At 42.1% G+C, this 27604-nt stretch overlaps 1 protein-coding gene across 1 annotated transcript in view; it reads right to left on the bottom strand.

Annotated features, from left to right (window-relative positions):
* The window catches only part of LMTK2 (lemur tyrosine kinase 2), a gene marked incomplete at both ends in the record, with an annotated part of 113229 nt that extends 94660 nt beyond the window's left edge, over nucleotides 1-18569 (bottom strand). The window contains one exon of the mRNA XM_080704443.1: nucleotides 18482-18569. Coding sequence (XP_080560569.1) covers nucleotides 18482-18569 — 88 coding nt within the window. The remainder of the gene's footprint in view (nucleotides 1-18481) is intronic.
* Nucleotides 18570-27604: the final 9035 nt, after the last annotated feature.

The following is a 27604-nucleotide window of genomic DNA, read 5'->3' as shown; positions in this document are numbered from 1 at the left end:
CTTGTAATCCCAGGACTTGGGAGGCTAAGACAGAAGAATCACAGTTTCCTTGCTAGCCTTAGCAGCTCAGCAAAGTCCTTACCATACCAAAGCAACTTAGTGAGACCCTGTTTCAAAATAAAGAATAAAAAATAGGGCTGGCGTGGTAGCTCAGAGATAAAATGCCCAAGTTCAATCCCCAGTGCCAATTAAAAAATAACAATATATTATCTCTTTAATAGGAAGAGGCTATGTATTTAAATAGGAGGGGCCTGGTGGAGTGGTGCATGTGTGTGGTTCCAACTATCTGAAGGCTGAAGTGGGAGGACCCCTGAGCCCAGGAGTTTGAGTCCAGTTACAAAGGGCAGGCCAGGGGAAACAAAAGGTCTTGTCAAAGAAACTTAAGAATCAGAAACACTATATGGTTACCTGTGAATAATATTTGAAGTCATAAAAATATAAATACCAAAGAGAGATTTAACCAAAAGTTTGAATTTTGATAAGAGGCAGAGTGTATGCATCTGTGTGTGTGAATATATAAATCCTCACTTCCCTAGTAGAAATTCAGTATTTCATTAAACCAACAAAGAGAGGTACAAGCATGTTATTTAAGCAATATGGCTAAAATAGCTGCAGGACGCTGCCCTTGGGGAATAGGCAGTAAAGACAGGGAGGGACAGGGGTTCACATCTTAATTATAAGCCCTGAAAAACGATTTTACTTTCTAAACCATTTACATGCATATTTGACAAATGTTATAATTTACAAAATAGACGAAAGGGCAGGGGGTTGAGGAAAGAAAAGAGGACCAAGGAGACAGAAAGTGATGCAAGCATGTAAGGGACAGAACTAAGTAAGAAACAGCTGCACAGGAGAGAGGAGGGAGGACAGCTATAGAAGGCAGAGGAGGGTGAAGAATAAAAAAAACTCCTTCAAAGAGTCCTGAGCTACACCTCTGAGCTATAACCCTAGCCCTTTTTATTTTTTGTTTTTGAAACAGGGTCTAAGTTGCTGAGGCTGTCCTTGAACCTGTGATCCTTCTCTCTCAGCCTCTCCATTTTAAAAGGGCCCTGGAACACTGCTGGAGCCTGGCATGGTAGTAATACATGGGAGGCTGAGACAGGAGGATCACAGATTCACAGGCAGCCCTGGCCACTTAGTAAGACTTTGTTTCAAAATAAATAAAAAGTAGGAGTGGGGGTATTGCTTAGAGGTAGAATGTCTCTGAGTTCAATCACCAGTATCACATATAAATTTAAAAAGGGTAGTGGAGGCCAGGCGTGGTGGCGCACCTTTGTAATCCCGGGCTTGGGAGGCGGAACAGGAGGATCGCGCAGTTTCGAAGCCAGCCATGCTGGCTTAAGAGACTCTGTTTCCAAATTTAAAAAGTATAAAAATAGGTCTAGAACCCCAGTACCACCAAAAAAAAAAAAAAAAAAAAAAAGATAGTGGAAAGAAATACAAAAGCATATTAAAAATTATTTTGGTTTTGCGGGCGTAGTGGCGCACGCTTGTAATCCCCGCGCTTGGGAGGCAGAGACAGGAGGATCGCACAGGTTCAAAGCCAGTAGCTCTGGCTTAAGAGATCCTGTTTCAAAAAAAAAAAAAAAGAATTATTTTGGCTCTTATAAAAAAACTATCCCTGATAAACTTGATAAACTTATACTTAGAAAGTTATTTAAAAAGCCAGGTGTGGTGGCACACACTTGTAATTCCAGCACTTGGGAAGTGAGACAGGAGGATCGCACAGGTTCAAAGCCAGCCTCAGCTACTTAGTGAGGCTCTCAGCAACTTAGTGAGACCTTGTTTCCAAATAAAATATTAAAAAAAAAAAAAAGTCTGGGAGTATAGCTATAGCCCAAAGGTAGAAAGCCCTGGTAATACAAAAAAAAAAAAAAAAGTTATTTAAAATTAGGATAATGCAGCTGGGCTGGTAGTGCACACTTATCATCCCAGTGGTTGAGAGGCTGAGAAAACAGGATCACAGATTCGAGGCCAGCCTCGGCAACTTGGCAAGACTCTGTTTCAAAATTAAAAAAAAAAAAAAAAAAAGGCTGGGGGTATAGCTTGGAAGTAGAATGCCACTGGATTTAATCCCCTATACAAAAACAACAGAGAAAAAGCCATATGGAAAACCTATATTCACTGAATTTTTATACATGCCAAGAGAAAGGAGAGCGCAGGAGATTAAGAGCCAATGTAGCTGCTGCTCACCACGCTCTAGAAGAAAGAGATCGAGAAGCTGGTCTTAGGGAGCAAAGAGGAGGGCAAAAATGGTGCTTATAATACCATCTGCCAATGAGCATTCTTCCCGGGGTCCACAGTAGTCAGATGAATCCTACAAGGGCTCTCCACAAAGCCATTTAAGTTGATGGTGTTTAAAGGATTTTTCATGCTTACAAATACATGTTGACAAGTTTATGATTGTATTTAGAAATCATAAGTAGTCTCACCTCTTTTTTTTTTTTTTCTTTTGCACTGGAGATTGAATCTAGGGGCATTCTATCTTAAAGCTACACCCCTAGCCCTTTTACTTATTTTTAAGTTAAGGTCTTGCTGCCAAGTTTACTGTGTACTGTCCTAGAACCTGCAATCCTCCTGTTTCAGCCTCTCAAGTACTGGGATTACAGGCATGTGCCACCATGGAGGGCTACCACTTTTAATTAAATAACTTCATTCACTGGTGGAAACTAAAGAGTTATTCTTACAAATTAAAACAAGAATGTGAGCAGGGTGCACTGGTATGTTCCTATAATCCCAGTACTTAGAAGGTTGAGATAGGAGGATTGTAGGTTGCAGGCCAGCATGCAGTGATCCTGTTTCAAAAAAAAAAAAAAAAAAAAAAAAAAATCGGGCTGGGGATGTAGCTGAGAGGTAGAACTCCCCTAGGTTCAATGACCACTTTCACAAAAGAGAGAGATAAAGGAGAGGGTGTGGGTGTGTGTGTAGCCTAATTATGGAAGTGTTTTAGTTTACTAATTCTCAAAGTGGACTTTAGTTCACCATGTATCATTTCTATGATAGCTTAAAATTTCACCTTCATACTTTCAGAAAGGGACTAGAAACACATGTCAGAAGAACCATATTGGAGTCAGGCTGTGTGGGGTCATACTAACAAGAGTGTTCTTTGAAGCATGAGGCAGTTTTTGCCCTGTGAACATGGTGAGTGCTAGGGTGCCTCCTGGTAGAATTACATCTGCCCTAACTGTCCTTTGGGATTGAGTTTGTAATTTCTCTGGACCTTGGTTCTTCTAACTTTAAACTGGTAGTTTAGCTTTAAGATTCTATACACAAGGAATTTATTTTTTTTTTTTGGGTGGGTCTGGGGATGGAACCCAGGGGCATTCGACCTCTGAGCTACACCTCCTGACCTATTTTTTTTATTCTTTATTTTGAAACTGGGTCTCACTGAGTTGCAAAGGGCCTCACTAAGTAGCTGAGGCTGGCCTTGAACCACGATCTTTTGGTCTCAGCCTCCCAAATGCTGGGATTACAAGTGTGTGCCACCACACCTGGCTTATACACAAGGATTTATCATTTCAGATTCTTCAGGGTCTACTGAGAGCCTATATTGTACCAGTATTGGGAATGGCTTAGGAAGATTTAAGAAAGCTCTGATTATTATATTTCAAAAATTGGTGAAAGGACTTGGCTTCTGCCAAAAAAAAAAAAAAGCAGGCATCTATTCCAATGTAAATTAACCTAGCTAATGTAATTAGCAAGTCTATAGGAGAGGGGAACTAGGACTTCCTCATCCTCATTCAAAGTCTAAAGACAGGTTTACATAATAATTGGATAATCTAGCTAGGATGGGAGGACGGGGTTGACCTTCGACCTTCATGAAAGGAGACACCTTGGTGGGGGAGGAACCTTACAGGGTTTTTACTAGGTCAGAATTATGTGAACAAGATGGAGGGTGTTGTGTGTAAAAGAGTCCAGTCCACATGTTGTATCTTGGGTGAATTCATTCAAACGCCCCCCCCCAATGCCTGAATGGCATGGGGCTGTAACTATCTTCTGTATTTCTTTCTTTTTAATAAACTTCTTTAAATCTTCAGCAAGAGTCCGAGCTAATGTGTACTTATCCTTAGCTCAGGACAAAAACCCGCGGTTTTTCTGTTTTTTTGTTTCTTTAGGGAGTTTTCGGGAAATTATTCCCAAGGGTCTAACAAAGATCCCTGGGGACAGTTTCCCAAACCCATAACATATTCTCCAAACTCGTAACATATATGGTTAACAATGGTGATCAGAGATCTTTTGTTAAAGTTAATTTAATTTTCCTTAAAGAAAATTAAGTGAAATTACAGATTGCTGGATTGTGCTGCTACAGCCGTCTTCTGGTAGTGTTCCCAGGAACTATTTTGGTAAGTTTTCTATTTTTCAGTGCCTTACTAGTAATCAGCATTGGGTGCTGCGTTTTAATAACAGTCTCAGCTAAATGTCAAGTGAAGCTCAGCTAGTAACCATCAGGCCATATCTTTGGAAAGGAACAGTTGCTGTCCATAGATACAATCTAAAGAAGCAAGCTGCTATGCAGGAATAGGGAGAGGAATTTTTTCCATTTCAAAGAATACGAAATTCACTGAGCATTCTGAGGAAGAATATGCATTATGTAAAATACTTTAAGCTTAAATTTAGTAGCTAATCTTTTTTTTTTTTAAGATAGGGATCTCACTATGTTGTCCAGGCTGGTCCCCAACTTCTGAGTTCAAGCGATCCTCCTGCCTCAGCCTCCAGAGCAACTGTGACTACAGACAAACACCACTGCATATGTGGTTTTACCAGCTATTCTGAGAGACAACCAAGGGAACAACATCTGGTTATGCAATAAAAAGCTCTAACTACAAAATTTTACAATCACTACTTGGTTAAAATGTGTATTTTAAATAAGCAAAATGATTGCCAAGTCATACTCTTTTATTTTCTAAGTTCAAGATGTATCAGTAATGGGAATGGCTTAGGAAGATTTGAGAAAGCTCTGATTATTAATCGATATATTTCCAAAATAATTGTGTCAAAATGGCAGACCTGGGGAAAGAAAGACTTGGTCTTGGTTTCGGTCAGGAAGCAAACAGCTATTGAAACTTAGACTGACTTAGCTAAAAGTAATCAGCAAGTCCATAGGAGAGGGGAGCTAGGACTTCCTCTTTCTAAAGACAGATCTACATAATAATCTAGCTCGGATGGGAGGAGGGGATTGAGCTTTGTGAAAGACACCTGGGGGGGGGGAGGTACCTTACAGGGCCATTTGCTATATCAGAATTATGTAAACAAGATGGAGATCATGGGTATAAAAGGTCTGGTCCACATGTTGTATCTTTGGTGGTGGGGCATTCACTCGAACCACTGCCCCATGCCAATGGCATGGGGCTGTAACTATCTTCTGTATTTCTATCTTTTTAATAAACTTCTTTAAAAAGCTATAACTACAAAATTTTACAATAAGTACTTGGTTAAAATATGTATTTTAAATAAGCAAAATGATTGCCAAGTCATACTCTTTTATTTTCTAAGTTCAGCAAGAGTCCGAGCTAATGTGTATTTATCCTTAGCTCAGGACAAGAACCCGCGGTTTTTCTGTTTTTGTTTTTTTTTTTTTTTTTGTTTTGAGGGAAACTGTGTCCAGAACCCTAACAGGGGTCCTCAGGGACAGTTTCCCCCAAATCATACCATCTCAAACCGTAACACAAGATATTTTAGACATGTATTTACTAAAATTAAAGGTTGCAATTATAGCATAGCAAATTCAAGTCTTTTCTTCAATATAGCAAAAACTGAAAAAAGACAGGTATGGACTCTGAACATGAACTTGAAGAAAAGACATAAGCCTTTTAAAATTAAATTGTATTGGTTTAATTCTTTTTTTTTTTTTTTTTTTTTTTTTTTTTGGTGGTACTGGGGTTCCTGGAAGCCCTTCTACCTCCGGGCTACACTCCCAGACCTATTTTTTATATTTTATTTGGAAACAGGGTCTCTTAAGCCAGCGAGGCTGGCTTCGAAACTGCGCCATCTTCCTGTCTCCGCCTCCCAAGCACGGGGATTACAAGCATGCACTACCACGCCCGGCTTATATTGGTTTAATATAAACAAGTGCAACTTCTTTCTCAAAAATCACTACACAGATGCTTATAAATAAACCCTCCAACTCAAGGTATACATGTTGTTTAAAAAGTACATACTTGTATGAGTTTATGATGTTCTTATACATCTTAATGTAACCGTTTCATTGATAAACATTTTACTGTCTTTAGCTCTTTTCTTTCTTTCTTTTTTCTTTTCTTTTCTTCTTTTTTTCTTTTTGCAGTACTGGGTGTTGAACCCAGGGGCATCCCAGGGGCATTCTACCTGTGAGCTTCACCCCCAGTCCTATTTTTTATTCTTTTTCTGAAACAAGGTCTCACTAGCTGTGCAGGGCCTCACTAAGTAGCTGTCCACATGATCCTCCTGTCTCAATCTCCCAAGTACTGGGGCTAAAAGCGTGCACCACCACACCCAGATTCTTTAGCTCATTGTAAGAACAATTTGTACATATCAAAACATCTACAGCAAGTATATTAAAATAGAACTAGCTAAAACAAGAAACACCTATTGAAAAAAATGAAATAGGCCACAAATCCTAGGCTATATCAAAATCAGCTGAGAAAAATAAACTGTGTGTGTGTGAGTTTGTTTGTTTTCTGGAGATTGGACCACCCAGGGGCTTTGACCTCTGATCTACATCTCAGCCTTTTTTATGCTTTAAGAGGTTGCTGAGAGTCTTGCTAAGTTGCTGGGGTTATTGTTAAACCTGAGACTCTTGTGTTTCTGACTCCCAAATACTGGGATGATAGGCAAGTGCCACCACACATGGCAGAAAAATAAACTTTTTAAAGCAAGATGTTAGCAGCATACTGAAAAAATTAAAGACTTGCAAATTATTGCACAGATGAAGAGCTGGGGGTTCTCGGGCTGTACTGTGCATACCTATCACCTGGGGAGTTAAGAACATCTCTGTGCTACACCTGCTAACTGAACTGTCCTGCCAGTGAACTGCCACCCTGACCAAAGCTACAGGGGACTGACGCCTGACCTTCTAAGCCAGGAGGTTTTCAGTCCATGGTGCCAGCATCTGACTGCCAAGCTCCCAGCTCCCAGTTTTTACCGGTTATTAACACAGGATAGTTGTAAACAGTACAGAGGCTGTTATTTATATCAACTTCCAGAGCAAAAGGAATGAAGGAAAGAAGCTAAGTAACTAACTTGGAGGTGTGGCGGCTCTGCCCTGCAGCCTTGCTTCCTCTGTGATGCACATCTCTGCTCTTTGAAGGCTCTGCAGAACAGTATCCATGCACCATGGTCAGCACTCAGGATCTGCTCTCTTCAGATCTCAGGTGCTAGCATGAATTTAAAAATTTTTTTTTCTTCTTTAAACCTCATTAGTTACATTATTAGTTACATTATTAGTTACATTATTACCTCATCAGATCAGCATATTTCTACTAAATCAATTATATGATTTTGTATCTAGAAGATAAAATATCTGTGTTGCATAGGGTTAAGAGGTGGAAGCAGAAAGAACCAGAAAAGTATTGTAAGTGCAAGTTTCCAGGCCACCTCTAGAATTCTGATTCACGCTGTCAGTTTAAGGCATACACACACAATACTACACTACTGGCATATCTCTCTCTCTCTCTCTCTCTCTCTCTCTCTCTCTCTCTCTCTTTTTTTTTTTTTGGGGGGGGGTGGTACCGGGAATGGAACCCAGGGGCATTCTACCTCCAAGCTACACCCCCAGCACTATTTATTCTTTATGGAAACAGGGTCTCACTAAGTTGTAGAAGGTCTCACTAAGTAGCTGAGGCTGTCTACAAACTGCGATTCTCCTGTCTCGGCCTCCCAAATGCTGAGATTACAAGCATGCACCACCATGCCTGGCCAATACCTGCATTTCTATACACAGGTAGGTGATCCTGATATAACCAATCCTGTTTTATTTATTATTATTATTAGTGTGTGTGTGTGTGGTACTGGGGTTCCTGGAAGCCCTTCTACCTCCGGGCTACACTCCCAGACCTACTTTATACTTTTTTTGAAATTTGGAAACAGGGTCTCTTAACGCCAGCTGGCTTCAAACCTGCATGATCCTCCTGTCTCCACCTCCCAAGCGCAGGGATTACAAGTGTGCATCACCACGCCCGGTTTAGCAATCCTGTTTTATACAAACATTTCTTACTCTTTCCTGAAGCAGTTAGAGCTGAACCAATCTGGGACTAGGATTTACACCAAAACAAAAGGGTCCTGGCAGTGGGAAGGGTAGACATGAAACAAGATTGACGGTAAATTTAAAACTGTTGATCCTGAATAAAGGGGACATGAGGACTCAATATACTACTTTCTCTACTTTTGAGTACAAAAAGAAAAAGGAAAGCTCTGGAACCAGATAAAGCAAGTATACAGCCCCTGTGACATTCCAAAGTCTTGCCTTTGGACATTTTATCTAAATCTGACCAACTAATGAGTTGCCTACAATTCCTTTCCATTGCTGAAAGACACCTTAAAATAATCCTCTTATGAAATGGTTAGGCCAAAGAGGTTTCCCTCGCATTCTTAGAAATTAGGCTCCTCTTGAATAGGGTAATTCAAATCTATATTTCATTCATCTATTGTTCAAAATGAAAGATAAGATCAACAAAAACATGGTATTTAAGAATATTTATGATGGTGTTTAAGTGCCAGGGAGAAAACATGGACACTAGAGTCCTTACAACCTGCCTCTATCCCTTCAAAACTGCTCTTCCCCTCAACACCAAAGATTAGATAATGGAAGCAGAGAACCAAACCCCATTACAAGGATCCCAGGAGCACTGAGCAAATCAAGAACCCCTATCTTGGCTTCTGCTCTCATTCCCAATCAATGAAAACAGAGCTTCTTGGAGAAATGGTTCATTCTAGGGATGGAGCAAGGAATAGACAAGATGAACGTATAGCTCCTTATAATATCAGAAAGTAAGCAAGTACTATTACAAAAAGGGGGGGATGGGTGAACACATAGAGGCCAAATGAGAGTTTCCAATGACCAAAGCAGGTACAACTGCAGCAACAAAATAAGTAACATGGTGCCTGTAATTCCAGTATTGGGAGACTTAGACAGGAGGGTTGCAGGTTCAAGGCCAGCCTTGACAACTTAGTGAGATCCTACTTCAAAATATATTTTAAAAAAAGGGAGAGCCGGACATGGTGGCGCACGCTTGTAATCTCTGCGTTTGAAGGCTGAGACGGGAGGATCACACGGGTTCGAAGCCAGCCTCAGCTACTTAGTGAGGCTTTCAGCAACTGAGACCCTGTTTCCAAATAAAATATAAAAAAGGTATGGGAGTGTAGTCCGGAGGTAGAAAGCCTCTGGGTTCCACATCCAGTACCACCAAAAATAAAAAAAAAAAAGGAGCTGGGGTTATAACTGGAGATAGACTGTCCCTGGGTTCAATCCCCAGTACGAGAGGGGAGGAGAGGGAGAGAGGAAATGGGGAGAATGATCACATTTTTGTATACAGAAACACTTCAAATAATTTCTACAGATATTCCCTCCCAGGCAGTGATGTATATAATTCACCATGCAAGTGTAGACTGTGCACACATAAGAGTATAGAGAGGAGAAAGTAACTAGTGGGAAAAGCTGAAAGACACCACCTCAGCCAGGTGATCAGTGACAAGTTATGTTGAGAGTACACAGCACCCTTGATTTGTAATACCTTGTTATATGATGAGAATGGCATTTTATCTGTGATCATCCTCCCCAAACACTTAACACCCATGTAGTCTTGAGGAAAAACACCAAAGAAGCCTCATTAAAGGGATAGTCTAGAAAACCCTATCAGTTTGACTCAAAACTGTCAAAGTCATCAAAAACAAGAAACAGACTGGGAGACCCCAAGGAGATATGACAACTAAATGTAATGTGGTATCCTGGAAGAAAATGAACATGAGAAAAATACTTTAGTATGAGCTTTACCTTTTCTATACTCCCTTTTATTTTGAAACAGGGCCTTACTGAATTGCTGAGGGTCTAGTTAAATTCTGAGGCTATCCTTGAACCTGTGATCCTCCTGTCTCAGTACTGGGAATTCCAAGTTGTGGTATTCTAGGTGTGTGCCACCACTCCTGGCTTTAATAACAACATACCGATACTGATTACTTAGTTGTGACAAATGTACTACACTAATGTAAGATATTAACAACAGCGAAAACTGGGGAAGAGATATGCTGAAACTTTCCATACTGTCTTTACAACTTTTCTGTAAATCTAAAATTGCTCTAGCTGGGGTTGTGGTACACATCTATAATCACAGTACTTGGAGGGCTGAGACAAAAGGACCACAGGTTTGTGGACAGCCTTGGCAACTTAGTAAGGGCCTTTGCAACTTTAATGAGACCCTGTTTCAAAATTAAAAAAAGAAAAGAAAAGAAACTAGAGTGTAGCTCAGAGGTAGAAATGTCCCTGGGTTCAGTCCCCAGTACCCCCCAAATATATGAGTAATAAAATTATTCTAAAAGCACATAAAAAGAAACATCACAAATTTTATTATATTACAAAGAAGATAAGCCAGGCATCACAGTACTTGGGGTCACAAGTTTGAAGCTAGCCTCAGCAACTTAGTGAGGCTCTTGGCAACTTGCTGAGACCCCATTTCCAAATAAAAAACTGTGCGTGTAGCTTGGAGGTAGACTTCCCTTGGGTTCAATCCCCAGTACTCCTCCCACAAACAAAACTATATATATAAACTAGGTTCTAGGTGAAAATGACCTCAATTCTAGGTGAAGGACAGGATAAAGTCAAGTCCACAGGAGAATCTAGCCTTCACCGTGTGTGGGGGAAGGGGCACTGGGGATTGAACCCATGAGCATTCTACCTCTGATCTACACCCCAGCCTATTTTATTTTTTATTTGGAAACAGGGTCTTTTCATTAAGTTGCTGAGGCTGGCCATGAATCTGCAATCCTCATCAGCCAGCTTCACCATCTCCTCTTACATGCTGCATGCTGTAGCACTGCTTTGGCAAAATGAAGTTTTCTGGTACCATCTTCATCATTCTCACAAACTGGCTGAGCTAGGTGTGATGGTGCACAGCTGTATTCCCAGTACTTGGGAAACTTGAGACAGGAGGACCATAGGTTTGAGGACAGCATTAGCAACTTAGCACGACTCTCAGCAACCTACTGAGACCCTGTTTCAAAACAAAAAGTAAAAGCATTGGGGATGTAGCTCAGAAATAGACTGCTCTGGGTTCAATCCTCAGTACCAAAATAAATAATGAACAAACTCTGACTAGGGCGTCTACAACCTGTAATACACCGTACAAACACTAGGATGCCAATGGTAAAAGATATGGTCCTTGCAATCCAGGTAAAGAGAAAGGACTGCAGGTGGTAGATCAGTACCACAAATCCAAACCCTTTTGATTACCCAGCCAATCAGCACGTTTTCTCTATTTCTATTTCATCTAAATTTATTTATGTGCAAACCACTAAGATATATTTGTGTACCAATATATTCTATACCTTAAAGAGTTATAAAATTGAAATTTTTAAAGGCTGAACTAAAAACAAAAAAAAATAACCCAAGTGGTAATGTTTTCATCCAGCACACCATGAAACATATTGTCCCAAAGGCACACCCAGAGTTCATTGGGGTAGCTGTCCCTAAGAAGTGGGCCTGGACAGACAGCTCAGTAGGAAGCTGAGTCTGTAAAGAATTTAAAAAACAAGCCAGGCATGGTGGCGCACGCTTGTAATCAATCCCTGCACTTGGGAGGCAGAGACAGAAGGATCGCGCAGGTTTGAAGCCAGGCTCACTGCCTTAAGAGACCCTGTTTCCAAATAAAAATATAAAATAGGTCTGGGAATGTAGCCCAGAGGTAGGAGGGTCTCCAGGAACCCCAGTATCACCATAAAAATAAAAATAAAAAAGTAAAAAACAAAAAAGGATAAAGAGACAATATTATTTGGAGAAGAAAAGACGGGAATGTGCAAACATAAAGAGAATGTGCAGAGCTGGAAGATGGGAATTTGCACAGAATATTCTGTAAGCTTGTTTGTTTGTTTTGCAGCACTGTAGATGGAATACAAGGGAATTCTACCTCCAAGCTACACCCCCAAGCCCTATTTTTTTTTACTTTTATTTTGAAACAGAGTCTCACTAAGTAGCTGAGACCATCTGAGAACCCCAATTCTCCTGTTTCAGCCTCCCAACTGCTGGGATTACAAGCACGTGCCACCACACCCAGCTTCTGCAAGCTTTAAGTAGGTCAATTCAGCTTTTATGAAAGTGTTGTGGAGTCAAGCATGGTGGCTCACACCTGTAATCCCAGAACTTGTAAGGCTGAGACAGCCGGGCGTGGTGGCGCACACTTGTAATCCCAGCATTCGGGAGGCTGAGACTGGAGGATCACCGACAGCCTCAGCTATTTAGTGAGACTCCACAACTTAGTGAGACCCTGTTTCAAATTAAAGAATAAAAAATTGGGCAGGGGGTGTAGCTCAGAGGTCGAATGCCCCAGGTTCCATCCTCAGATCCACACACACACACACACACACACACACACACACAAAAAAAAAAAGGCTGAGACAGGAGGATTTAGTGCAACTTAATGAGGCCCTCACTAACTTAGTGAGACCTTGTTGGGAGCTAATAAAGAAGGGCTGGAGTGGAGCTCAGAGACAGAATGCCCCAGGTTCAACCAGTACAACAACAACAAAGAAAGTGTCATGAAAGGTTGAGAGTAGAGGCAGGAATAAGACAAACTAAAAGAGATGTGCAGACACCATGACTTCCCTTGACCAAATTGGGGTCAAACGTAGCGAGCCAGGGCTACTGTGGCCACAGCAAATGGTCCTAGCCCATCTATTTGACTTGATGGTACCTCAAGCCCTTTTAAAATGTCTTTTAAAATGTTAAAAGACAAAATACAAAATTATCAAAATAAATAAAATGTCAGGTTGCCACCCCACCCTTCTCCTCCACCCCAGAGCTAGGAAGGCAAAGGAATACATATCCTCTTTGGTAGGTGGGGGAGAAGGTGCGGCCAGATCCACACAGGGCACGGGAGAGTAAGAGGCACTCACCCACTGTCAGGCTTCGGGCACCTGAAACATTTGGCATCAACAGCTCTCACTTTTCCCACTTGAATCATAATAAAATCAAATGAGATTTGGGATTGCTGCACTGTGCAACCTTTGCCAAGAAAACATTTTTAAAATACTGAGGTTATTTTTCTGATATGCCTGTTTTCTTTGGTGAATAACTGTAATGCCAAGGCATGATTCCAAGTTAGTCACTTGCCACAATTTTAAAAATACATCACTTCAATATTTTTGCTCCGCTGACACACTGATTTTACCATATTTCCCTAGCTTTCTCTTAAAACAGTATCTTCCTATGAAGACTCAGAGAAAAGCTGAGTATGGAATCTAAACATCAATAAACGTGTCAGCCTGTTCCAGAACAGGAATATTGGTCCAGCTTCTCCTCTCTCTAATATTCCTTTCCTTACATTTGAGTAGCAAATAAAATTTTTGAAGAATAAAGCACAGCAAATATATAAAATTTTAAAAGAGAGAGAGAGAGAGAGAGAGAGAGAGAGAGAGAGAGAGAGAAAGAGAAAGAGTCATCTTCCCAAAGGATATTTTCCAAAGGAAAACATCAGCCCTGAGCTGATTCCTCCACAACCTGGATTAACCATGCTGCCTTTGGGGATGCTTTATGCAAATATGCAAGTATATTTGGGATCAAGGAAACAGGTTCCTTGTAGTTCCTTTATGTAAAATAAACCAGAAATCATTCACTTGCAGAAGCTTTAGACATTTTGAAACTTAAAAACAGGTTTACTTGCCGGGCGAGGTGGCTCACGCTTGTAATCCCTGCACTTGGGAGGCAGAGGACAGAAGGATCATGAAGGTACGAAGCCAGCCGCACTGGCTTAAGAGACCCTGTTTCCAAATTTAAAAAAAAAAGGTCTGGGAGTGTAGCCTGGAGGTAGAAGGGCTTCCAGGAACCCCATTACCACCAAAAAAAAAAAAAAAGGTTTATTATATAAAATGAGACTAATCTAGATCGTTCTAAAAATTTCTAGCATAGCTCAATATTATGAATTTCAAAAAGTCAAAATACTAGTCTATATAGCAAACCTAAATCAACCAGATTTATCTCTTCCTATAGGGTGTCCATCATATAGCAATATAAATATAGCAAGTTACTGTGAGCAACAAAGACTTGTCAAATCCAGTAAATTCTAGGCATTCCACAACAATAGCTTCATCTCTGAAACCATACCATTTGCCATTTGTAAATCCTATAATGCACCCAATTTACAAAGAAATTTGAAGCAATTAAGAAATTTACATTACCAAATACATAATAATGTCTAGCTAGTGAAGTGAGAGGGGAAGACCTGATACCCAGGTCTATAGCCCAAGTTCTTTCTAGGACATCATGTTCCTCCTATGATTGGTTCATGAATTTTACTCTGAACTGCACTAAAAATTTAGATCCTTTTCTATATCCAGCTACAAAGACTTTTTTTTTCCCCCAGTACTGGGGATGGAACCCAGGGGTATTCTATCTCCAAGCCACACCCCCAGACCTATTTTTTATTCTTTATTCTTTTTTTTTTTTTTTTTTTTTTTTGGTGGTGGTGGTACTGGGGATGCCAGGCTACACTTCCAGACCTATTTTATATTTTATTTGGAAAGAGGGTCTCTTAAATCAGCGAGGCTGGCTTCGAACCTGCCCGATCCTCCTGTCTCAGCCTCCCAAACCCAGGGATTACAAGCGTGCACCACCACGCCCAGTTTTATTCTTTATTTTGAAACAGGGTCTTACTGAGTTGCAAAGAGCCTAAGTAGCTGAGGCTGTCCGCACACCAGGAACCTCCTGGTCTCGGCCTCCCAAATGCTGGGATTACAAATGTACGCCACCACGCCCAGCTACAAAGACTTTTTTAAAGAATTTATTTGCTTAACTCTTTCAGAACCTTGGACATCCTTGTTTACATGACAAAGTCTTTTTTATTATATGTACAATTGTTATCTAAGTGACACAGCCCACAGGGAACAGAGAGGGCCCAAGGATTCTCCAAATTTCAAGAAAATTTCATGAACAGTCTGCACAATGATATCAGCATAACAGTAGGAAATTGGTAACTTCAATGCTGATCGGCTACAAAACTGGACAGACTTCCTATTACTGTGCAGATGAGTACATTTAGTAACACAAAAAATATCACCAAGTAAAAGCAATTATAGCAATCCCAACCTAAATCCAATTTCAAACCTTTTAGCTATAAATTCTGAAAGACTTTGCATGGAAAGCAGGTTGGAGATCATTTTTATTTCTCAAAAACTGTTAAAATAATCACCCAAAAATTCACACTTTAGAAAGCACTTCCTTTAGTCATATTTTTCAAGAGACAAGTCTGTTTGTTTAATCTAAAATGAGAGCCCTGATTTCACAAGCTGCATTTAATCAGTGGCTGAGTCCCACCGGCTTCATAGGCTTCCGTGAGGGCCTTTATCTGGAACTGCTAAACGCTTCCTCTGTACTCTGTGACCTAATATGCTGCAGAACAATAGAAGTGGGCTTCCCTGTCTAACCACTATCCTAATATAAGAAAGTGTTGGTTCCCAGGAATGCTTTCACATATACAACCATCTTTCTTTATTTTGAATCCCAATTTATGACGGAAATACTAAGGCTCTTAAAAAAGGCACCTAAATATTTTCTAAGGGAATAATCTGATAACAGCAAACTGGAGAGAAAAAAAAAAAAAAACTCAACTGTAAATCCTTGTTAGGTTACTTAACAGTGTGTGAAAACAGTGGACTTTCTCCCTTTATGTAAGCTCCCTAGTGGGACTAGAGCCTCAATCTACATAACAATAAAGGCCCTTGCAACAGAAATTTGGAGTTTCAGGAAGAAAGGCTCCTGGACTTGGGGTTTAAGAGCATCCTACAGCCAAGAAGAGGCCTAAAATAAAGTTTAACCAAGAAATGCTTTCTGGCCTTTTATATTACCCAGCTTTATTACAATTCAATGAGTAAACTCCTTTTCAACTTCAAAACCTAGAAATGATTCTGGATGATGAAAACACTTTGGATAAATCAACTTCAATTTAAAAGCTGGATTTTAGTTAACTGTCTCATTTGTTTCCCATGCAAATAGGCTGGCAATGACTAAAACTCAAGTATTTTTTTCAACCTATCTGTGATAACCATGCTTTCTCCAAGGCACCATAAATAGTATGAAAGAATAAGACCAAGAAGGCAAAAGACCCTATGCAATGGGTTTAGCATTAGTTGAAAAAGGCTAGCCCTATCTTGGTTTGCAGTACAGGTTCCTAAGTCATCAGAAGCTTGAGTTATATTTTCAACCCCAAACTGTTCTTTTAGCTACTATATATATATATATATATATATATATATGTCCAAAAGAGATTCTTTTTTCTTAACCAGTGGGCTCACTAATCAGGATTAGCTAAAAGGTTTCTTTATTCTTCTTGATCTAATATCTTGACCAAGAATCTATCCTGGTTACAGGATTAATAACCTCTTTTGGGCTGGGTGTGGTGGTGCATGCTTGTAATCCACCATTTGGGAGGCTGAGACAGAAAGATAACAGTTCATGGAGAGCTTCAGCTATTTAGTGAGGGCCTTTGCAACTCAGTGAGACTCTGTTTCAAAATAAAGAATAAAAAATAGGGCTGGAGGTATAGCTCAGAGGTAGAATGCTCCCGGTTCCATTCCCAATACAGGGGGAAAAAAAAAAAAAACTCCATTTGGATGGTGAGACAACCCTCCACCACCATATCTGTATGTACTTGGGACACAGGAAGTAGGAAGATTGCAGGTTAGTGTATGATAACTTAGCAAGACCCTGTTTTAAAATAAAAAGGGCTGAGGTTGTAGCTCAGATGTAGAAGGCTCCTGAGTTCGAGTCCCAGTACTTCAAAAAAAATTTTTTTTTCTTATATTTGGTTAAGTACAGAGTCTTCTGGAAGCTTCTTGAATTTCCTTGACATTAATATTTTTTATCCACTATCCTACTCTAGTGCTAACTTTGAATTTCAATTTCAATATTCTTAAATATCAACATTAATATCTTTCCATATAATCTCCCTTAGGTCCTTTCTGGAGCTGGTACCTGGGCTGTTTATACACTTCTGACAATAACTCACTGTTATCTAAAGGATCAGAACACAGAATTCACCCTACAAAGATTTAATCTAAAGGAATGACAGAAATTCAGTGCTACATTACACACAACTAAAGGGCACTCAATGGCATAACCTGATATATCTCTGGAAGCAATTTCATTGTAGATTTGTTTGAAAAATGGGTCCTTACTGGAGGCAGTACTTCCACATTCTGCACCTAATTAACATAATTCTAAAATAACTTTTGACCTCAGGAGCATTCCATTAACAGGTACAAGACTTAAGGTGAAATGGGGAGGGGGGGGGAGAGAATCACACCAGGGAGGAATCCAGGACCTGGGTTTGTGGCTCCAACAATTTAGCTTTGTCACCTTGTGTAGGTCACTTGACCACCAGGGTCCCAATACCTTCAACTGCAAGATGAAGAAATCAGACTAAATTTTCTTGGAAGGTTTCTTTCAACCCTAAAATTCTACAAATCCGTGAAATTTTTAATTTCTCCCCGCTGCAAAGATAAGGAGCAGACAATAATGGCAAATTAGCCTAGAATTTTTGCTCCTTCAAAAAAAGAAAGAAAGAAAGAGCTGCCCAACTTGAAGTGGGTTGAAGTTTTATTTAGGATAATAAGTCTCACATGAAAACGACATGGAGAAAATATGGACGGAGAAAAACAAGAAAAAAGAAAATCACACAGTCTTAGCTAAAACAGAAACTTCAATTGCCCTTAGGCCAGTTTGTCAATAGTTATTCAAAAGCTGCTACTCGAACCACTGGCTTCCTAAAATAGAAATATTTATCGTTGCTTCCTTCTCATCGCCAGAGACTCATCCCGAATAAAAAGCACACCGTCTAAAATCAATTTACAACTCCAGAACAAGTTGCAAGGAGCGAAGGAAACTCCTTTCAGCTAGACAAGCCATTTGCATTTAAGTAGGATGAGAGCAAAGAAACGGTTCTTATTATAAGATGTGAGCAATGCACAAGAGGCAGGTGACATCTGGAAAGGGAACTGTACCCTTGCCAGGTGTTAAGTATAAGCTGAGGACCTTTAGGCAACAGGTCCAGAGGCGGTGCCGCAGCCAGGCGGGGAGGGGTCGGTCGCGGCCACCTCGCCCGCCGCGTCCCCAGCCCCCGCGGCACCGCCTCGCCCCCACCCCCTCCCACGCCCCTGCGGCAGGAATCTCCCTCATCGCTCGCGTCCGCGGGATCCTGCCCTCGGCAGGCCCTCCGATTCCTCGGCACCGAGGCCAGACCCAGCGGCCCGCCGCCGCCCCCGCCGCAGCGGCCCCGCAGCGGAGTCGGCGCCCGGGCCCGCTCACCTGCACCTGTTTGCGGAAGTGGCGCAGCCCGGGCACTGCCGGCAGCCAGGAGCAGCACTAGCAGCAGGAACGCCGGCGGCCCCGGCATCTCGCCCACGGCGCGGCCCCGGGGGGCCGGCTCTCCGGTCGCCTTCCGTGCGTCCGTCCGTCCTCCAGTCGATCCTGCCTCCCTCCGCTGCCTCAGAGACACCCGCGCCGGCTGCTCCCGGGCACTCGTTGCTTCGGCCAAACCTCAGCCCGGCTCCTGGTCCGCACCCGCCGCCCCAACCGCCGCAAAACCATCCTTCCCGCCCTCCCGTGCCGCCCGCGCCGCCGCCGCCGCCACCTCTCAACAGCAGCAACGGCAGCAGCTCTGCGGAGCCGCGGGCCCGGGGAGCCGCGCTCCCGCCGCCATGATGGGCTGCGTCATGTGACGTAGTGCGGGGGCGGGACGCCGTGACAGACAGTACGGCCAGCCAATCGTCAGTCCACATCGGCCCCTGAGGCCCCGCCTCCCACCCTGGAGGAAGCTAGGTGATGGCTGGTGCGCCCCCTGCAGACGGAGGAGTGCGTGGGCAGCAGGTAATACCGACAATTATTTTAAATTTAGAAATACAGGAAAATATAAAGAAGACCATAAAAATCCATCCATAATTCATCCTGACTTTTCTGTCTTTTACAACACCCAAGATAGGTAGGTATTTTTTCTCTTCTGCCTCTTTTGCTTGTCAGAGCTGTTTTAGGATTTTCTCCTTAGGTTGACATACACATCCTATCAGCCCTCAATGAGCTTTGGGCTTTGGGGACGGGGGCCACTGAGAATTGAACCCAAGGGCATTCTCTCTCTGAGCTACACCACCAGCCCTTATTATTTTATTTTATATTTTGTATTTGAAAGAGGGTCTCATTAGGTTTCAGTTGCTCAACTAAGTTGCTGAGACTGGTTTTGAACCTGCGATTCTCCTGTCTTAGCCTCCCAGGTACTAGGATTCAGGCATGTGCCATCACCACTGGCTAGCTATGGGCTCTTTATTTCAACTTAACAAGGACAGCATGCCTTTACCTTCCTCACCCACTGACTCAGCTCCTGAGCTCAAACTACTCCCTCTGCCAAGAGAGCCTTTCCTGTCCCCTCTTGTCCACCTGGCAGATACTCTTTCTTTCATCTGTCAAGACACACCTGAAGCATGACTTCATGGAGGAAGGCTCCTGGCCAAATCCAGGGACCAATTATTGGCATCTCCTAGTGCCCTGCCTGGTCTTAGAAGGACTGCCATTGCCCCTGCCATGTTTAATTGCTTCTGTGACTCTAAGCTCCCTGAGGACAGCAACTGTATCTGATTTAACTGGGGGTCCCCTGGAGCTGGCGCAGGGCTTGGCTTGAAGGAGGTGTCCTCCAAAGGAATGCTGCTAGGTGCTGGTCATAGATGCCAAGAAGGAGTAGCGCCCAGGTGAGGCCAAAACTAGTCCTGCAGAAAGAATAAAGAAAAAACTTTTCAGGCATTTGTAACATGGAAAAGTGCTTGGGGTATAGGTTACACTTGAACTGATATGAATCCTATCAGATAGGACTTTACCAATCGGCAACAAAGGAGCCTCCCCAGTTCTCCAGACTCCCCATGTATCCATGTTAAATATCAGCTGTCAGTAGTGCCAACCCAGAGCTGGACACGCAGGCGATTGATTCTCAGGGAACATCTGTTGAATGATCGAGGCAAGTCACTGAACACGAAAAGAAACAAATAGCTGGCATGTAACACGCTGAGTTAAAAGGTCTGCAGCTTTCTGCTGATTTCTCTTTGGGAAAGAGAAGGAAGGCAAAGGTCTTGAAAAGAGGCACAATCACTCTCTTGTGCTTTTACTTCTATCAGGAAGCTCCAGGTTTTGTATTCAAGGAAGCTGGAGAACACTCACTCTATGTCCCGGGAAGAGACCTGACTGTTTACAGCAGCACCGGGCAGAATGAAGGCCCTGCCTCATAATCCTCATGATAGTTAATCATAATTAGGGTGTACCCCAACAACACGTCATTCTACAATCACAAAGCAGGTTTTGTTATGTGAGCAAGCCCAGAAGTTGAAGGAAAAAATACAGCAATTTTTTCTCCCCCTGCATAGGGCAGGGGTTAAGGTGCACATTCCTCAGACGGGGTCTAAAGGAAACCTTCACCCTACCACCAACCTCACCATTTATCACTTTGCCTAGTACTTCCCTTGAAGACTTCCAGTGAGAGAGTTTATAAAACAAACAAAAACTGGCTGGCTTTGTGAAGATTCACCCTGGAGTTGGAAAACACCCTCTGGCACAATTCGGAATTAGATCTCAACAATTAGACATGTCATCTTTCAGTGTTTCTGTGTGGTTAGCTGTTCTCACACGTGTCCAGCCTTTTCCAAGTTTTCCCTTCATGCCAAGCCATCCCTTGGAAGACCCTACTGGTGGCGCATGTCCTGCCAGGAAGCCCTGGCTGAGAGGTCTGCATACTGAAGAATATGGAGTCAGTCTAGAATGGGATGAGCTGCACCCATGCAGATCTGGCACCCAGCAAACAGAATAAAAGTTTGCAGAGTTCAGCTGGACCAAATGGAGCATTGGTGGGGGGAGTTGTCAGTAGGATACCGGAGCAGGCTGGTACCAGCTTGAGAAAGTCAGTTGTTAGGTCTTCGGGGACTTTTCATGGCCGTTGTTATGCATGGCTATTATTAAAAATTAAATTAGACCAATTTAAAATTAAGTCAATTATATTTAAAACAAAGATAATGAAGAGACTTGCTTTCAGAATGAAAAGTAACCAGAATGCTGGCAAAAAAAAAAAAGTGTCAAGATGAACTTCTTCAGAACCTTAAAATTAGCAAAAGGTTTGCAACAACACGAGTAGATATATTAAAGAAAAATGGTAACTGGGTGTGGTGGTACACGCCCATAGTTCCAGTATTTGAGAGATTGAGACAGGAGGATTGCGGCTTTGAAGCCAGCCTCAGAAACTTAGCAAGACCCTGTTTCAAAATAAAAAATAAAATGGAGCTTGGGGTATTGCTCAGAGGTAGAATGCCGCTGAGTTCAATCCCCAGCGCCATAAAAAGGAAAATATGGCTGAATCTGAGCAAGACCAATGAGTTTTGTGGCACTTTTCACTTGCCCTAGTCTCATATTTCTTTCTCAACCTCTATAACAGCCCTGAAAACTAGCAGTTTCACTTCTGTGTAATTATGCTTCTGGAAGGGGCAAAACAGGCGTGGAGCTCCCCCAAAAGCTATATCCCCAGAGAACTGGCACTCTTTAACTTGTCATGCAGCACCCTAAAAAGGCACCATTTTCAGAGCTTGCCTTTTATTTGATGAGCCAGATATCCCTCGGTGCAAATAGACCTATCCCCAGTTGGTGGGAAATTATCAGTAGCAATCATCTAATGTTGCATCTGCCTGACCCAGTGACACAAGTTGACTGGTCAAAACCTTAAAGAATGTCGCCGGGCGTGGTGGCGCAGGCTTGTTATCCCCGCGGCTCGCGCTCGGGAGGCGGAGACAGGAGGATCACGCAGGTTCGAAGCCAGCCTCTCTGGCTTAAGAGACCCTGTTTCCAAATTAAAATATAAAATAGGTCTGGGAGTGTAGTCCGGAGATAGAAGGAAGCTGTGTGCACGTGTGGGGCTATAAATATGGCCAGTAAAGATATGAGAAGACTCCCATCTCTCATCCCTGGCTAATCATGTGACTGTGTGAGCAGAAAGTGAAGACTAGACCAGAATCTTAGACTGGAAGTACATTGAGTGCATTCCTCAACACCCATCCACATGCTGCACATACCACACCAGGGAGATGGACTGGTTCAAAGTATTTAAAGAACTTTCCGTATGATCATTAGTGACCACTAAGATAACTGAACAGAGAGTTTGGTGGCCATATACAATAATAAAAAAAAAAAATAGGGACTTTCCAGAATTAGTTCAGGAAAGTCAGTCGTGGTGTACACCTGTAATCCCAGTACCTGGGAAATTGAGATGGGACGACTTCAGGTATGAGGTCAGCCTCAGAAATTTAGCAAAATTCTCAGCAACTTAGCAAGACCTTGTTTCAGATTAAAAGGGCTAGAGGTGTAGCTCAGAGGTAGAATGCCCCTGGGGTCAATCCCTAGTACCAAAAGAAAAAACTGAATATTAGCAGCAGCAATAACAAAAACGCAAACTCTGGAGAAGGGAGGTATCAGGGGAAAAAATCAATTTGCACTTCCACTTTCTATGATTTAAAATGTCCAGTTTTTTTTGGTTTTTTTTTTTTTTTTTGGTGGTTCTGGGGTTCCTGGAAGCCCTTCTACCTCTGGGCTACACTCCCAGACCTATTTTATATTTTTGAAACAGGGTCTCTTACGCCAGCGCGGCTGGCTTCGAACCTGCACGATCCTCCTGTCTCCGCCTCCCAAGCACGGGGATTACAAGCGTGCGCCACCACGCCCGGCAAAATGTCCGGTTCTTAAAAGCAATTAAAAGACATGCAAAGGGAACAGAAAAATACACTCCATACATAGGTTGAAAAAATATCCAATAAGCTGGGCATGGTAGAACATGTGTAGCTGTAACTACTTGAGAAGCTGAGGCAGGAAGATCACTTGAGTTTGGGAGTTCAAGGCCAGTCTGGCCCACCTAAGGAGACTCCATCTAAAAAAAGGGGGTGGGGGCAGCACACACACCTATGATATCGGCTAATTGAGAGGCTGAGACAGGAGGATCACAAGTTTAAGGCCAGCCCAGACTATTTGATAGATGCTGTTTCAAAATGAGATGAAAAAGGGGCTGAGGATGTGGCTCAGTGGTAGAGTGTTTCCTAACATGCACAGAGCCTCGGGTTCATTCTTAGGTACTGAAAACAAAAACAAAACTTTCCTTGAGGAAGTTGAGAAGAAGAACGGATTTAAAGACTTTAAACAATTATAACTATTTCTAAATAATTAAATGTTGGTTAAAAGATAATAAAGAAGATCTGAATGAGTGGAAGGACAGACAGCTCATGCTCCTGAATCAGAAGACGTATTTATTGTGAAGATAACATTCCCCAAACGGACCTACTGATCTAACACAATCCCTAGCAAAACTCTATCATATTCCTTCCAGGAGCCAGGTGTGGCGGCACACACTTGTAATCCCCAGCATTCGGGAGGCTGAGACAGGAGGATCACGGTCTGCGAATGGCCTCAGCTACTCAGTGAGGCCCTTTGCAACTCAGTGAGACCCTGTTTCAAAATAAAGAATAAAAAAATAGAGCCGGGAGGGTAGCTTGGAGGTGGAATGCCCCTGGGTTCCATTCCCAAAACCCCCAAAATATTCCCTCCAGAAATTTTGAGAAGATAAACCTAATAGTCATCTGGGAATTATTGGGACCTACACTAGCAAAAAAAATCTTGAAGGGCGGGGGGGGGGGAGCAAACTTGGAGGATTCACACAAAACGCACTACAAAACTGTGGTAAATCGGAACAATGGGAAACTGGCATCACTCAAATAATGTAACTGGAAATGAGAATTAAACCTTGACATTTACAGTCAGTTAATTCTCGACAAGGATGCAAAAACAATTCAACTGGGAAGATAAGTTCTTTGCAACAAATGGTTTGGGAAAGTGGATATCCACACGCAAAAAGATGGTTGCACACCCCTATCGAACACCATATACAAAGATGAACTCAAAACAGATCAAGACCAAACATAAGCACTAAAACTATGAACTCTTGAGAAAAATATAGACACAACTCTGCATGGCCTTGGATTAGGCTATATGTTCAGAAATAGGGCACCACAAGCACAAGTGAACAACAACCAAATAGATAAAATTGCTTTCATCAAAATTAAAAACTTTTGTGATTCAAAAAACCACCATTATGCACACATGTAATCCCCAGTACTTGGGAGGCTGAGACAAGAGAATTTCAGGTTTGAGGACAGCCTCAGCAACTTATTGAGACCCTCAGCAACCTAGTGAGATCCTGTTTCAAATACAAATAAATGCGAGCTGAGCGTGGTGACACACGCTTGTAATCCCCGTACTTGGGAGGCTGATACAGGAGAATCTGGGTTTGTGGCCAGCCTCAGCTACTTAGGCCCTCTGCAACTTATTGAGACCCTGCTTCAAAATAAAGAATAAAAAAATAGGGCTAGGGGTATTGCTCTGAGGTGGAATGCTCCTAGATTCTATCCCCAATATTGCAAAATAAATAAGTAATTTCAAATAAAAGGACCAGGGAGCGTATCTCGGAGGTAGAATGCCTTGCACTCAATCCCCAGTAACACACAGCCACTACCAAGAGGGTAAAAAGAGAACCCACAAAATAAAAGAAAATACTTGCCAATCATACATCTAATAGGATACTTGCATCCAGAACATATAAAGAACTTTTACGCCGGGCGTGGTGGCACACGCTTGTAATCCCAGCATTTGGGAGGCTGAGACCTGGAGGACTGCGGTTTCGCAGACAGCCTCAGCTACTTAGTGAGGCCCTCTGCAACTCAGTGAGACCCGGTTTCAAAAATAAAGAATAAAAAATAGGGCAGGGGGTGCAGCTTGGAGGTTGAATGCCCCTGGGTTCCATCCCCAGACCTAAAAAAAAAAAAAAACTCTTACAACTCAATGACAAGAGGAAGATAACCCAGTTAAAAAGTGGGCAAAAGGTATGAATACACATTTCTAAGAATCTTCACAAATGGACAATAAGCCAATGTTCAACATCACTGGGCATCAGGAAAATGCAAATCAATGCCACTTGGAACCCACTGAATTGACTTTTAAAAAGATCCAGTAAAAAGGACAAAACAAAATTGATGTTGGGAATGTGGAGAAACTGGAACTCTCACGCATTGCTGATAGGGATATAAAATGGTGCTGAGGCTTTGGAAGACAGGATGGCAGGTCCTTAAAATGTAAAACACAGGAGCTCTCCTATTACCCAGAAGTTCCACTCCTGTCTGTATACTGAACAGTATTGAAGACATATGTCCATATGAAACCTTGTCTGCAAATGTCCACAGCAGAATTATTCATAATATTCAAATAAATAAATAAATGTTTCTCCAAAGAAGCTGTGCAGATAGCGATAAGCACATGAAATGATATTTAACATCCTTAACCATTAGGGAAATGCAAGTCAAAACCACAGTAAGATACCACTTCCACCCACCAGGATGGGTATAGTAAAAAGGAAAGACAGTAACAAGCATTAGTGATAGTGGGGGAATTCAGAACCCTTATTCATGGCTCGTCACCGTGTACCATGATGTAGCTGCACTGAAGCACAGACAGTCCTCAAAATGCGAGACACAGAGTTACTTTATGGTCTAGGTTTATTTATACCCAAGATAAAGGAAAACAGACATCCAGATACTTGTACATAAATGTGCACAGAAGCATTATTGATAATAGCCTAAACCCAAAAACGACCCAAATACCCATCAAACTGATGACTGGAATAGCAAAAATGTGGTCTAACCACACAATGGAATATTATTTGGCCATCAAAAGAAATGGATCATTAACATAAGTTACAACATGAATCGACCTTGAAAACCTGCTAAGAGAAAGAAGCCAGTCACGTTCATTTTTATGAATTGTCTAGACCAGACATATCCAGAAAGAAAATAAATTGGTGGTTGCCAGAGACAGAGTATGACAAGCAATAGGAAGTGACTGCTAATACATACAAGCTTATTTTTTGGAATGATAAAAATATTCTACAGTTTGTTGGGTGTGGTGGTGCATGCCTGTAATGCCAACAAAGGGATTACAAGTATGTGCCACCACACCCATAGTAAAACCCACTTTTAAGCCAGGTGTGGTGGTGCATGCTTGTAATCCCAGTACTTGGGAGGCTGAGACAGGAGGATGGCAGGTTCATAGCCAGCCTCAGCAACTTGTGAGGCTCTCCGTAACTTAGTGAGACCCTGTTGCAAAATAACGAATATAAAATCAGGCTAGGAGTGGAGCTTAGAGGTAGGATGCCCCTGGGTTCTATCCCAGATTTAAAAAAAAAAAAAAAAAAAAACAGAACACTTTTAAGAGAATTTTAGTCCAGTGGTGGTGGCACACACTTGTAATCCCAGTATTTGGGAGGCTGAGACAGAAGGATCACAGTTTGCGGACAGCCTCAGCTACTTAGTGAGGCCCTGTTTCAAAATAAAGAATAAAAAATAGTGCTGGGGGTATATTTTGGAAGTAGAAAGACACTGGGTTCCATCCCCAGTACCGCAAACAAAAAAAAAGGCAGGGGGGAGAATTTTACAGACTGAATTAAATCTCAATAAAGTTGTTATTTTTAAAACAAAGGTACTGCCAGGCGTGGTGGCACACACTTGTAATCCCCGCACTTGGGAGGCGGAGATAGGAGGACCACGCAGGTTTGAAGCCAGCTGCGCTGGCTTAAGAGACCCTGTTTCAAAAAAAAAAAGAAAGTATAAAAATAGGTCTGGGAGTGTAGCCCGGAGGTAGAAGGGCTTCCAGGAACCCCAGTACCACAAACAAACAAACAAACAAAAACAAGGTACTAAAAACACCAAAAAGTCATTGGTTTCTAAATATCTTAACCACATTTTACTATTTTCTATTCTCTTGAGAGTGTTTGCATCTGTTGTTTCTATATGGTGGAAATTATAGTACTCTACCTTTTCCCAATTACAGGTTCAGTGACATCCTGTTTGTAGCTTGAAATAAGCCCTGGTGTGAGGGTTTACACCACAGATATAGGCAAACACTGCTCACCTGGGCTTTTCCCCCAGAGCGCCACTTGTTTACCATCTGCCAGCCCACCAGGGATCTCACTGTGGAAAGCTGCCCACCAGGTCTTTATGATTGGCCTACCCAGACCTAATTCATCTTGTCCTTGTGTTACTTTAATCCAGCCTTAGGCAAATAAAGAGATCAAGTAGGTTAAAAGTCATCTGACTCCTTAGTTTGGGGCAATCAAAGGCCACATCTGGCATCCTGAATGGCAGCTGACTTTATCTGCATGATGCGTTGGCTCTCCTTTTAAACGCCTTTGTGTGGAGCCCTCACGTTCTGCTGCCTTCTAGAGCTGTCTAAAGATGTCTGATTCAGGAAAAGGTGTTTTTCAGAGGCCAAAGCCACCTCCTTTTTAGAGGCAGGGGAGACCCAATATGGTACAATTTA

This window comes from Muscardinus avellanarius (assembly GCF_963383645.1).
Source record: "Muscardinus avellanarius genome assembly, chromosome: 10".
NCBI classification, from domain to species: Eukaryota; Metazoa; Chordata; class Mammalia; order Rodentia; family Gliridae; genus Muscardinus; species Muscardinus avellanarius.
The sequence above is the reverse complement of the archived record's forward strand: the minus strand, read 5'-3'. Positions and strand labels throughout refer to the sequence as shown.